The sequence below is a fragment of the Haliotis rubra genome, unplaced genomic scaffold (assembly GCF_003918875.1).
Source record: "Haliotis rubra isolate DU_JTF1 unplaced genomic scaffold, ASM391887v1 Scf2, whole genome shotgun sequence".
Lineage (NCBI taxonomy): Eukaryota > Metazoa > Mollusca > Gastropoda > Lepetellida > Haliotidae > Haliotis > Haliotis rubra.
Window position 1 is genome coordinate 5,228,352 of NW_025766002.1, and position 15,042 is coordinate 5,243,393.

Sequence of the window (15,042 nt, forward strand, 5' to 3'; positions counted from 1 at the left end):
CTCGGCGAGCTTGTTTGCGGGACGTCCACTGATTGGTGTGGAGTGCCCGACGGATGATGCGAACAGCTTCGTCCACTGTCTGTGGTCTCATGTTAAAGGCCCAAGCCCCTGCATCGGAATCAAAACAGCCTCTACAAACCTTGTTAATTGCCTGTGTTTCCGCGATACAGCGCGAGGGCAGGTAGCAAAAGAGTAGGTGGCTTGTAGTTTCACACGGTTCGCAAAGTCTCTAATATCTTCATCTCGTCCTTGCATCAGATTGTCAAACTTTATTGACTCTTCAGCAGGATTCTTACCAGCGGCATAACGGATCCGGAAATCTGATACTTAAGTACTCCAAGGAATAGTTGACAAGGGTCTATCACCAACCAACAAGCTGTAGTACAACCCAGCACCACCATGCAGTGTGTGTACAAATTCCCTCTTTTTCCTTTCAGCGTCCCAACCACATGATTCACCAAAAGATTCATAATTCAACAGAAAGGTTCTCTAGTCACCAGATCCGTCAAATGTGGGAGGCTTCGACGGTGTCCGGTCAAAATGAGTTCTGCTCTCATTGAAGTATCTGGTGGAATGATTCACAGTGCGGTTTTCAGCGAGGTCCTGGTATGTGCGGCCAAAGTTCTCACGTTCAGCTGTGCTGAAACGGTTGAGTGATGAACTGGGTGAAACACTGTATGCAGTTTGTTCATATTTCGAACTGCCCAATAAAGAATCCCTGGATTCAAATGACAAGCACTGTTTGGCAATATCACAAAGTTCTGGCAAATTACGTGCTACATCATCAAACTTCAGGTCACCTTTGCTACCTCTCAGTTTAAGGATGTTGACTGCAGCACTCTGTGTCAACTCTTTAAGGGGAATCAAATCCTCTAAAGTGGCTACATAAATGTACACCAGCATCATGGAGGTTGTGATATTGACACTACCTCAAAACAAAAATAGTGCACAAATTGTTATTCAATAATGATAATCGTCAATTCAACAGTCGCAGGTATGAGGGACAAACACCAGTACTCTTCTACAAATAGCAAACTTATCAATCACCCGGGTCAAATGGCTGTCATGCAACTGCTGCGTTTCTCAAATGCCAGTCACAGCCAAGGATATAAATGGCGAAATTGTCTCAAATTCAGTCGTGAAATCTTCAGCGGGTAATCATACAAAGCAGTTCCACGACTCTCATCCAATAGTCACTCAAGAACTGAATGAAAACCCAAACGAAGCCAATCTGAACTCAGTCGCCACAACCATGCGTATGTCAGACACCAGCGATGTCCACACATAAACCAAAATTTCAGTTCTAAAAAATCACAAAGCTGACATACCGACCACTGTCAAAACGGTGAAAGATAAGTACAAAAACCTTCCACACAATTTAAAACACAATACCACTCAAAATATCGAGCCAAAGTATCACAGTTCACCTCTGGCTAAGCAGTATAAGCACTAGCTCACAGTCACAACCACGTGTCACAAAGGCCAAAACAAATCAAAATGCGATGGGCCCAAACAAAATAACCAAACCACACGAATCCCCGCGATTCGACAGTCACAGCGCCAATAAAGTGAAGCAGTCTGCTTGCACCTATGATACAACCTATATAGATCCTAATAGCTAAACTATTCGACACGTGTTTTTAACGTTCATGTCTAATCTACTTCCGCTAATTAAAATCAGAGACCAGAGTGAACACCAATGAGGTAGTAGTAATAGCAGTAGTGGTAGTAGTAGTAGTAGTAGTAGTAGTAGTAGTAGTAGTAGTAGTAGTAGTAGTAGTAGTAGTAGTAGTAATATACTAACGGAAAAAGTAACTGCGCATAACATAAAATTTAAAAGTTATAAAATACCCCTAAATATGCATGTAGCAAAGCACTTTTCATGAAATTTGATGTTACTAATCGCGCTTTGTGCATGCACTTTGAGAACAATGAACTTACTCACTTTTTGCATGCTTTTTGACACCTAAAGTTCTCACATCTGATATTGAAAATTGAAGAACTGTTGATTATTCTCTTGCCTCTGAATGTAGTGGAAAAGACCTTAAGCTCAACCTTAACTGCGCCACGGCTCACAGCGTCTCCGCGCCATGTGTATGCTGGAGACTGGAATGGCCAAAAATGAGGTGGCCAGACATGTTGCATTGGTGTCAATCGAAACACGATCACATGTCTGTGGAGACGTTTTCAACATAATGGGAACAGGAAGAGATTTGCCTCGGACCGACCGTCCGCTCGTGACGTCACGTCAGTAAGACAACCACATTCGGCTGACCCATCTAAGGAATCGATTCCAGACTTCCAGTTTGACTGCTCGGACAATTCCTGGCTTACGTACAATCAGTTCCAGGTCTGTACGGAAGCGATTGAGGGACACAACATCCGACCCCGACGGCTTGCAATACATCCAATTTTGCTCCAACGCCATCAACAGGCACGTCTAGCCTCGTGCAGACAGCATCAACGGTACAGGAGACAAGATTTGGGTGGTGTTTTGTTCACTGACGAGTCAGGATTTCATTTAGACAGCTCAGATGGCAGGGCAAGGGTGTACTGACAGCAAAGTGAACGGTATGCTGACGTGTGCGTTGTTCAACGTCGACAGTTTGGTATGGGGAGGAATCACATCTAATTGTCGGGCACAACTAGTCATTGTTAATGGCAATCTGACAGGTCTGCGATACAGGCCGTTCATTCAAGGACAGAGAGGTAACTTCATGCTTCAGAAAGATAATGCCCGTCCATATGTTGCTCATGTTGTGTCAGATTTCCTGAGACAGCAGGACATTCCGGTACTCCCCTGGCCAGCTGTTTCTCTGGACATGTCCTGTTTCGAGTTCTAGAATGAAACAATCAGCCATTGACATCAGCTGAATTGGGACAAGCGTTGGTTCAGACATGGAACAACATTCCCCAAGCTTTCTTCAATTGCTGAGTGTCGTCTATGCGTCGTCGTTGTCAAGCCTGTATCAACGTCAATGGTAGACTCTCGCCATACTGAATTTGTGAACTGACGTTTGACACCACATCTCTTCAAGGGCGGACACGATTCCTAGTGTCAAATCATACAGATTTCAATATTATTCTGTCAAAGGTTAAACAGTAATTAGAGAAAACACCATAAATCATGTTATCTCTTTGCATTAGAAAATGGCATTACATCAAATAATGCAAAGTTAGTTAGGGGCCGTTCATAATTTATGGCTGGGGAGGGAGGGGGTATGATGATTTTTATGGAGAAGCTTGTACAATGTGAATGATCCCCTAACTTTTATGCACAAAATAAGTGACCCCCGTATGTCATGTACAAAATCAATGACTCCCCTCCCCACCCATAATTTCTAAGCATAATTTTAAACATATTTTTATGTACAAAATTGATGACCCCCCCAATGCGTGTGTACAAAATTGATGATCCCCTAGCTCGCCAGAACAAAATGGGTGCCCCCTAAAATCATCATCAAACAACCCCCACCCACCCCAAGCCATAAATTATGAACGGTCCCTTATTCCAGTACTGTATATTGGGATTGTGAGGCCATACTTACTCTTAGTCTGCTGTCGCTTCATGGATGTCTGTAGTGTCTATGTGTAGACTCATCCAACGTGATGTCCATATCAGTGCAAGATCAGTCAGTAGCATACCCGCGAAGATCCGGGTTGAATTGATCTCCAGTAACCCCATGCTTGTCGTAAGAGGCGACTAACGCGATCGGGTGGTCAGGCTCGCTGACTGTCAACGTATCCCAATTGCGTACATCGATGCTCATGCTGTTGATCGCTGGATTTTCTATTGCAGACTCGATTACTTACACACCGCCGCCATAAACCTGGAATATTGCTGAGTGCGGCGTAACACTAAACTCACTCTGTAGAATTTAGCTGATGATAGATTAGAAGCGCTCGTAAAATCCCAATCAGAAGCTTTAGCTACGATTTCCAATTCCCAACGTTCATATATGTCGGCTACTCATTTTGGTTTTCACAACTCTTTCCGTGGAAATGAACCACTTTGATTATCCTTGTCAATATTTACACCACAAACACAAAAATAGGAGCTTATTTTTATTAAACAGAAACACAACCTCTCGATGTCAGAATGACTGATTATGCATTAAGATACATGGCCAATATTGTTCCCAAAGGGAATGATTTGAATGTTGAGTGAAATAACCAAATTTCAGGAGATCAAACCGCAGGACAAAAATTTATCCATAAAACAACAACTGAGATTACAGGGTCAAGCAATAACCTAGTCATCGTGCTGGTGCAAATTACTGTGTAGATCAGTTTCAAGCTGAATATCACTTTAGCAAAATTTGGACAAAAATATGTAAACAATATAAACAATAGAACACATTTTCATGCAGCTGACTGGTGCATAAACTGGAATAAAACATCAAGACCAAAGAAAGTTTGATACACCTGGAGCCTGACTAATAACAGAAAGAACCAGCAAAAGCCAGTACATTCTATCCTCAGTGGTGTATGTTAGCAGTAATGACTTTCTTTGGATGAAATACGAGGGGAAGTCAAAACATTTTGAGAACTTGATATACAATTAACAGTCAAAGCAGGTTTCGAACTTTTATTTTTCACTATAGTCTCCCTTGTGCTCAATACACTTTACCCATTTGTGCTGCAAGCTGGCAATGCCCTGGAAATAGAAGTCTTTTGACTGGCCCCTAAACCAAGCTTATATTGTAGCCTTGAGTTCATCATTGGCAAATAGTCTTCCACACCAGTCAGACTTCAAATTTCGAAACAGGTTATAATCACTGGGAGCCAGGTCAGGACTGTGGATTCTGCTTGTGGTGGCGCCCTCTAGTGTGAGGACATTAACTACAGCTCTGTACTCAGTTTAGAATTCTCCATGATATAAGTAGGGTATCTCTCTTCCAGTTATCACAATATTAATACTGTTTGTTGCCAGGTGTTGAAACTTTCACAAGTATCTCATGAATGATCAATGTATGCAATACTACTAGCGGCATAGCTGTGTCACAACTTTTGTTAGTGAGTTCTCAAAACTTTTTGACCTCCCCTGGTATCTTAACTAATTGTCTGAGTGTATAAAGAAAAGCATTATGATTATACACCAGAGAATACTGTATATAATACAAACACAATATCACAAAGGAGACATGGCAAGTGCGGTTAAGCATTAAGTTACACAAAACATTCCTGGTTTTACCGAACCATTCCTTAATCTCATAGTAAACAAGCAATATACAAAGTTATCACACATTAAATATATAGATGATAATATATGATAAAATATAAAGTGAAAAAGCAACATTATTATAATAATTAACAGCATGTACCTATTTATAAGTTCTATTTGGACTATTGACACAGAAAGCAAGAATAAAATCTGATAAGTGGTTCTCATAATTTTGAAACTATAATTCTGAAAAAAATATTAACAAAAAGACTTCTCTTAAATTAAAATATTGTTAATATGTGACATACAGTAAGTATCTCTGGTAATAATAAACTATGTAATAATAAACTATGTAATAATGTTCAACATATACCGTAGGATATGTAGCGGTGGTAATCATATTTGGCAGTATATCACAGGGACAAAGACAGGGAAGTCATTTGTTCTCACTCTTAACAAGATAATGTACATTTAATGACATAATTCTAACAAGTATAACACAGCAACGATCACAACAATATCACAAAACATGTGTTTGATAATGTGCATTATATAACAAACAAACGTATCAGGTACACATTACACATGATGAATATTTGACGATGAACAGTATCACTCATAACCAGGGAAATATAAAATGAACCGGTTTTGGTTTTGGGTTGAGGAATTTGGCCTAGTCTACCATTTAGGGTACCACCTTCTCTTCTGTATTTTGACTTTTTCCAGTGTACATTTCGGTATACAATAACATACCTGGGGCACATATTTGTAGTACTTGTGCTAACAATGATCACTTCAGCATAAATTATAGTGAAAATCAGTTTCAAGCAGCATATCACTTCATTAATCTTTGGCCAAAAATATGATGAATCATTATGTTAAAGTTTTCTTTTTTCTAATTGTTCAAAAGCAGCTCAAGCCAGCATATAAAGCAAACTCATATAATTTAGGCAGTTAACTTCTGATGGTAAATTTTGATTCAGGTGAGTCAAAATATAGCAAACATTAAATGAAATATTGCCACAATAACTTGTGTTACATCAACTAAAACATAAAATAAAAAATTGATACATCAAAATTATCAGGAAGCTATTGGTTATTAGATCACAAGAAATATAATCAAGACGACACAAAATCCGTCTCAGGCTTCACAAGGGCTCACATGCAAAAGACAACTTTATCATGGATTAAAAGATTTATGTTAACCTCACAGTATAAATAATGACACATGTATCATGTATTCCTGCCGACATGCCAACCGGCTAAGGTGACCTCAAAAGCATCATGTATAATGGCACGGTTATATGAGTCTATAAATCTATAAAATATTTTACAGATAGGTGGTAATAAAATTTGCATCAGGACACCAAGAAACATGATAATGAGCACTTTGGTGCATGCAGTGTACAGATACTTTCATATAGCACCATTTTTGGAACACCTATAATAAATTAAAAGCACAGTTATACACATCAAACAAAACTGGGCCGATGGCATCGACATGGCAATAACAATGGCATCATCATGCCAAATCACATGATCTTGAGCACTTTGGAACATGCAACGTACAGATACTTTCATAAAGCACCATTTTTTAAATATCTATCATATATTAAAAGCACTGTTATACACATGAGACCAAACTGGGCAGATGTTATGTTACCCAGACAAATCCTGATTTTACAGAGCCATCGCTTAATCTTGTAGTTACCGAGCATGTTGGCATCATGACATTAAGTCACACAATTAAGAGCACTTCGGTAAAACACCACTGCATAAAATACAAACTTTGTTGTCAAATGTTGCTAAGATTCATCAGAGAAACATGTTCAAAGGTCAAAAGTAGCAAAAATATTTAAGTATTTATACAAAAGGCAAGTTCAAAATGTTTAACTGTCCATACTCTATCACTGTAATTACTAAGCATGTATGACTAACAAAAATAATAGTAACAGAGTTAATATCAGGATAATGCCACTTAGTGCTAACCAAATATCTTAACTGCACTGCAGCACAGGCCCTCGTGTCTTTGCGAAGATTAAAGATTAAGAAAAATATTTTTTTGAGATGACCCCCGACTCGAAATGCCTGACAAGGACGGACACTTCGGTGTACCCCACCCACTTGTTTTGCCGATCGCTACGCTACCATCGCATGCAATCGATTAAAACTTAATGTAAACATAATCATAGATGATTGGCCTATCGATCACCACTCATAACACCTTCCAATTCTTTATTTTAAGTCACAAATGACACAAATGGCTGACGATATGTCCGGACAAAATGGGTGGTGTGGTCGAAGCAAGCCTTCTCATTGGTCAACGTTTGCAAATCTTCACATTCTTTGTATATTCGCTGGAATTCTTCCTTTGCTTAATGTAAGAATATTTTTCGAGCAATGACTTCTCAAAGAAAGTATCAGTTGTAAATGTCACCTTGCTTCGACCACACACCCAGTTTGCCCCGACATATCGTCAGCCATTTGTGGTAAGATTGTTTAGTTGAGGGTCAAAATCGGGTTTCAATCGTCAATAACAGAAATAACAATAAAGAATTGGTAGGTGCCATGAGTGGTGATCGATAGGCCAATCATCCATGATTATGTTTACATTAAGTTTTAATTGATTGCATGCTATGGTAGCGTAGCGATCGTCAAAGCAGGCGGTTGGGATACACCAAAGTGTCCGGGCCCTGTCATAATGTATTGTACTGTGAGGCATTTCGAGTCTGGGGTCATCTCAAATTTTATATATTTTTTCAAAATCTTTGATCCGCGCAAAGACACGAGGGCCTGTGCACTGCAGTAGTTCTATCACAGAATTTCTCCTAGACCCTGCTGCACAGACTTCACACAACATGACTGGCTATATTCAATGAATTAAGTATGCTCTGTGACTGAATAAGAATGCAGCAGGATCTGCAGATAACAAGGACACCCTATTAACAATGGGTTCATAACACTACAAATTTCTGTGGCCTCTGTTAAAGAATTGATGTTACCAGGGGTGGAAATAACCCATTGCCGACATCCGAGTCCAGTGTTTTTTTCCAGTCGGGCTTGCAAATTTGTATATCACGCTGTACCAATGTCCAGTTGACTTTCCAATGTTAATTATGTTGCTTATTTAAAAAATCAACAAGAAAATGGGCTGGTATAGAGGAAAAATTATCAGGGAAAGTGATTTTACATGTGCCACTGGACCGGTGTACACTAGCAATTTTAAAGTTTTTTCCACCCCAGGTTACAATCACATTAGTGCTGAGATCACTTTGTGGGGTGGGGCCTATAATGACACAGACTGACAGTCATGTTACAGTCATGTGAGGGTCCAAGGTGCATTATTTGTTATTCCATTTCTGGTTGAGAATGCTTTGAAGACAGTTGAATAGGAATGATTCACAAAAACAATGTGTAAAGAGTAAATAACAATTGATGACCTTTCTCATTAAACAACTGACACATGTAATACATTCAATGTTTTGATATCAAGGGAGCATGTACAGAATTATCTGCCCCTTGCAAGATAATCCCTAAGCTCAACATAATTAGTAAACAAGAATGTAGGGGAGAATTTGGGTGCTTAACTTACTCTGTAATCACAAATCAATCTGACTAAACAAATGTAAATATGGAAAATATTTAATGAGTCGTAAACCTCTTTCTAGTTCACTGAAAAGGCATTCATGAAGACAAACACAAAATTGTTAAGAGTAAGAGCGGGAATGTTAAAGATTCAATAGCCCTTAGTACACCTTTTGTCATCGGATATGTATGGAAGATGTCACATACTTGCAAAGTGTTTGGGTAAGGCTATTCTGAGAAGTCCCATCATGCAGACGGTCACAAGAAAAATAATGGATGAACACTGACTTCTGGGAGAGAAGAAGGGGGCCAATGAACCATTTGTAAAGTCATTTCAAACCAATGAGACAATCAAAGAAATTTATATTAATGTCACATAACTTTGTACTTAACCAAATACCTACAATCAAATTTCTTGTATTTTCAAATTTAATACAAGTATTTCGAGCGGAAGTTTCTATTAGTTTCTTACCCCCATGGATCTGTGGACAATTTATTCTGCTTCAGACTTTAGACATTTCATTTCATCCATTGAAGGCTTGGGCATCTGGATGCCCGTCCATTCAGGTACACAGTGGCAAGGTGAATCAGCATCTCGGAAGCTTTTCTTCTCTTCCTTCCATGACAGCTTCATAATAAACTCCTTCATCAGTTAGCTGGAGCAGCTTGCCGCCATAAACTGAAAATAGAAAATTGACTTTCCTTTACTTTTGGGGGGTATTCCAGATAAGAATTGGTCCCATACAACCTATGCTTGTACACTAAATGTATCATCTGGTGGCCAAGTGACTTGACTGATTGCAGGTCATCATGTTTTTACATTGATCATATCATCAATTAAGCTATCATAAGGTCACTCTGATATATCTTGAACACTGATGAGTGTGGTGTTTACAAACAAACAAACAAATAGGATTGAGTCTCTGCATAGACAGTGACATTTACCATGCAGCAGTATGCATTGTCAGATTTTTCAAAACTTCTGATATTATACAAAATGTACTGAGTGAAATAAATGAGGCATTTACAGAAAGAAACAAAACTGTATGCAATCAAACTCATCAAAATCAGGCGTTAGTGCTTTCTACTGCTACACAAAGGACTGAAAACATCCCACTGCAAGTCGTCAGCACAAGCTTTCATTTGGCCAATCAGGGTATTGCTTAAAGGTGAAGGTAAAAATGTGTTTCATAATCATTTCATAATCATGCAAATTCAAAAACGTTAACACACATGTTTCGTTTGCATATTGTGAATTAATAGAGCTTTGCCAAAATAATTTCAAGAGTAGTCTAGAATGGAAGTGGACTTTCTGAGACAAGTACAAGACTGTTGTTACCAGGAGCATCATTCATATAGAAACTGTGATTTTCTTCAGTCAAAATTCCTTTTATTCAGACTTCAGTTGCTTTATGAATTCCGCCTCTGGTTAAACACATTATACTTACAATACATAATATATTATTGTCCCGCCGACAACTATAACTGTAAATACAGCCTCACGTCCTGTCCATTCTGTAATTGGAGTGAAAAGAAATTTGAATAGTGCAGCATGGCATTTCTTCACAATACAAGTCTGTACTTTAAAGCTAATCTTTATGCTGTAGTGAGTGAGAAAGTATGGTTTTACATCGCTTTTTTTTTGCTGCAATATTCGAGCAAATGGGCTTCGCACATTGTACTCATGTAGGGAATCAAACCTGGGTACCTTAGTCAATAATTCAAAGATAGAAGAGACGTGTTCCCAATAAATTCTCCTAAAATGGTCTCACTGGAGTGTGAATATCATGCAAACAGCATAACTGCAAACATTTCACAACCATTGTATAATATTGACTATGAATTTCTACTGATTATATTATCATTCTTAACAAATAAATCACAAGACAAAACAATTCAACAATAGCTGAAAGGCACTGAAGCTCCCAGTACTTCAAAATGATATTGAAGGTTAGCATAGAGCCCAAAACAGTGGCCATTTTTGTGTAATGCAATTGAAGCCCAATACAACAAATAATCAATTTGTTGTTTTTTTCAAAAATAACAAGAAGACAAAGTCATCAATATCCCCCGCAATGGCAAAATACTCTTTATGAATATGTCTGCTAGTTATGATTATGTCAAATGATTTGGAGTGTATATAGCAAAGTGGAAGGAGAGGTTTTTAACTTCTGCTCCAGAAAGGATCACTACCACCAAATTCAGTTGAAGCCTAACTTGTTGCCATGGAAATGCAACAAAATAGCATCCTCACAGTCACAGCCTAAGTCATGTTTCCACTGACCACAAAAAATAAATTCATATCTGGGTCTAACCATCAAATGGCACATCTATCGTGTATGGATGGATCATGCTTGATATGTGTACCAAGTTTGATGAAGCTAGCATGTATAGTTTAGGAGATCTGCTCCTGACAAGATGACATCCTCATAGTCACAGCCTATGTCACGTTTCCATGGAAACCACAAAACATAAAATTCTTATATGGGTCTTACCCCCAAAAGGCACATCTAGGGATCATGGTTGACACGTGTACCAAGTTTGGTTAAGCTATCAAGAATAGTTTAGGAGATATGCTTCTGAATAAGTGTGACGGATGCACAGACGGACGGACAGATGGACGGAACTTGGGGGATAAAAAACAAAATGTCCAAACCCTGCTTACATATTTTTTGTTGTAAGGATAGAAATCATGCTAATTCATAATCAAAATACCATGATTTAATTTGAACCTCTTTTCAAAACAATCATCAGAAAAATATAAAATATATGATATGTTTTCACATCATGGTGATAAATGGCATGTATGACTAAATTAATGTTCAAAAGATTGTTTTTTGTTATATCAGAATGTTCAAACAGCAGATTATTGTGCCAGTGGTAAATATATGTAAAACATACTCTCATTACTTCTAAAACATATCATTCACGTTTAGGGGAAATTATATTGACATACCAAGGAGTTCTGGAAAAGCAGGTTTAAGCAGACTGATGACATAAATTAGTCATTCATAGAACAGACAAAAGTCATGACATTAGCTCAAAGCGGCATGTCAAATTTTTGTGGTAAACTCTTTGAAGGACATGAAACAAACCTTAAGATGACTAAAGGAGAATTTACTTTGTATATATGCCAACTGTTGCATATTTTGGAAACTACAATATAGGATTACATGACATTCTTTCAATCACTGAACACTGTGGTTAATACTTTGATACATTTCACTACGTCTACAGAACAGGTAGCAAGATGGCATTAGATGGCAAGCCAACAAGACTGCATACAACTTACCTGGCACATTGGTAACAATGTTACACTTTGGACCCTTGAGGCCATGCACACAGCCATTGATGCACGTCCCATTCTGATGACAGTCTCCACCCTGACAACGACTGCACTTCTCACTGCACCTCTTCCCGTAAAGCCCATTTTTGCATCTTGTACATTTTTCTTTCCCATCACAAGCAATACAGTTGCTGCTGCATCTTTCCTGGCACTGCTTACCCCAAGTTCCGTCCACGCATCCATGCCGACATGATCCCTTGTTGTCACAGACAGGACAGGTTGAGTTGTTACATGTCTCGCTGCAATGGTTTTGGCATTCAGAGCCGTACATGCTGCAGGAACAAACTTTGCACTTCAGGGCATCATACTGTTCACATGTCTTACAACTTCCAGAACATTTCTCACTGCACGAAGCTCCTGCAAAGCCATCTTTGCAGCCTTGGGTGCAAACATATGACCTCAAAGGCTTTGATATGTGACATATATTTCCTGCACAGTTTTCAATGCATGAAACAGAGCATTTTCCGAACAACCCAGTGTAGTTAGAGTAACATCCAAGTTCACATGTTCCATTTTGAAAACAGGATCCATTGAGACATCCGTCTGAACAAGGCATATTGCACAGATCCCCCTGCCAACCTTTGGTGCAACCCTGAACACACTTGCCAGAGTCCTGGTAACAGATGTCCGAAAAGCATTCTTTAGGACATGTCTGGTCACATTTAAGTCCATACCAGCCCTCGCTACAGCCACCGTAGCACTGTCCTGACAACATATCACATCCTTCTAAACAGTTCACAGGGCATTCATCCTCACAAAAAGGCCCCCAGTTCTTTCTGCAGGAGTGATCACACTGGCCGCTTGTTTTGTTGCAGGTGCTGTCACAATTGGTAGGACAATTCTTCTTACATAAGTCACCGTAGAAGCCATCAAGGCATGTTGCACACTCGCTTGTCATACATCCATATTGGCAAGCGTGTCTTTTCATCCGTGTGTGTTCATTCCTGAATTTGGCGCATGGCTGTTCATCTGAAAATATATACTAAATTACCTTTTCTTTTGTAAACTATTAATTTTTTTGTTACTACAGATACTGTATACTTACCAAAGAAATCCACACAACAAGTTGTCATGTAAAGTAAGTGATTGAAACAGTGACAGTAATAATAGACAGAGACAGTGACAGTAATAATACCCTGTGACGGTAATAATAGACAGTGACAGTAATAATACCCTGTGACAGCACTACTAGACAGTGACAGTGACATCCTCTTAATAGACAGTGACAGTAACAAGAGACAGTGACAGTAACAAGAGACAGTGACATTAATAATAGACAGTGACAGTAGACAGTGACAGTAATGAGAGACAGTGACGGTAATAATACCCTGTGACAGCACTACTAGACAGTGACAGCCTCTTAATAGACAGTGACAGTAACAAGACAGTGACAGTAATAATACCCTGTGACAGCACTACTAGACAGTGACACTCACTGACAGCCTCTTAATAGATAGTGACAGTAACAAGAGACAGTGACAATGACAGCCTCTTAATAGACAGTGACAGTAACAAGAGACAGTGACAGTAATAATACCCTGTGACAGCACTACTAGACAGTGACAGCCTCTTAATAGACAGTGACAGTAACAATACACAGTGACAATGACAGCCTCTTAATAGACAGTGACAGTAACAAGAGACAGTGACAGTAATAATACCCTGTGACAGCACTACTAGACAGTGACAGTGACAGCCTCTTAATAGACAGTGACAGTAACAAGAGACAGTGACAGTAATAATAGACAGTGACAGTAACAGTAACAAGAGACAGTGACAGTAACAAGCGACAGTGACAGTAATAATAGACAGTGACAGCACTACTAGACAGTGACAGCCTCTTAATAGACAGTGACAGTAACAAGAGACAGTGACAGCCCCATTAGACAGTGACAGCCTCTTAATAGACAGTGACAGTAACAAGAGTCAGTGACAGTAATAATAGACAGTGACAGTAATAATAGACAGTGACAGTATTAATAGATGGTGACAGTAACAAGAGACAGAGACAGTAATAATAGATAGTGACAGTGACAGTAATAATAGACAGTGACAGTAATTATAGACAGTGACAGTAATAATACCCTATGACAGCACTACTAGACAGTGACAGTAATAATAGACAGTGACAATAATAATAGACAGTGACAGTAATAATACCCTGTGACAGCACTACCAGACAGTGACAGTGACAGCCACTTAACAGACAGTGACAGTAATAATAGACAGTGACAGTAGACAGTGACAGTAATAATAGACAGTGACAGTAATAATACCCTGTGACAGTAATAATAGACAGTGACAGTAATAATACCCCGTGACAGCACTACTAGACAGTGACAGTGACAGCCACTTAACAGACAGTGACAGTAATAAAAGACAGTGACAGTAATAATAGACAGTGACAGTAATAATACCCTGTGACAGCACTACTAGACAGTGACAGTGACAGCCACTTAATTAGTCTGTCTGACAGTCCCTGAACCACATTATTTCCCCACTGCCAAGCTCTCTCTGCAGTGCTAAAGCCCTAAATAAAGCAAGTCTAGATTTCTTCAGGTTCAGAATCTCTGGTCTCCCTAGGGCTCCTTTTCAATATAAATGGGCTTGTTTGTTACTATCAAAATTATATATATTCAGAGACTAAGCCTTAGTCTACCAATTAATAGACAGTGACAGTAACAATAGACAGTGACAGTAATAATAGACAGTGACAGTAACAATAGACAGAGACAGCACTACCAAACAGTGACAGCCACTTAATAGACAGTGACATTGAGTGAGTGAGTTTGGTTTTACAATTTTCGGGCAATATCACGGTGGGGGACACCAGAAATGGGCTTCACACATTGTACTCATGTGGAGAATCAAACCCAGGTTTTTGGAGTGACAAACGAATGCTTTAACCACTAGGCCACTCTACTGCCTCCGACAGTGACAGTGATAA

General features: G+C 39.1%; 1 protein-coding gene across 1 annotated transcript in view; it reads right to left on the bottom strand.

Moving 5' to 3' along the window:
* Positions 1–8,280: 8,280 nt before the first annotated feature.
* LOC124275278 (multiple epidermal growth factor-like domains protein 6) overlaps positions 8,281–15,042 on the bottom strand; it is a 38,872-nt gene continuing 32,110 nt past the window's right edge. Inside the window, exons 4-6 of the mRNA XM_046710760.1 lie at positions 12,042–13,064; positions 10,198–10,264; positions 8,281–9,428 (exon numbers count right to left, since the gene is read on the bottom strand). Of these exons, the coding sequence (XP_046566716.1) occupies positions 9,398–9,428; positions 10,198–10,264; positions 12,042–13,064 (1,121 nt within the window). The 3' untranslated portion in view covers positions 8,281–9,397. The remainder of the gene's footprint in view (positions 9,429–10,197; positions 10,265–12,041; positions 13,065–15,042) is intronic.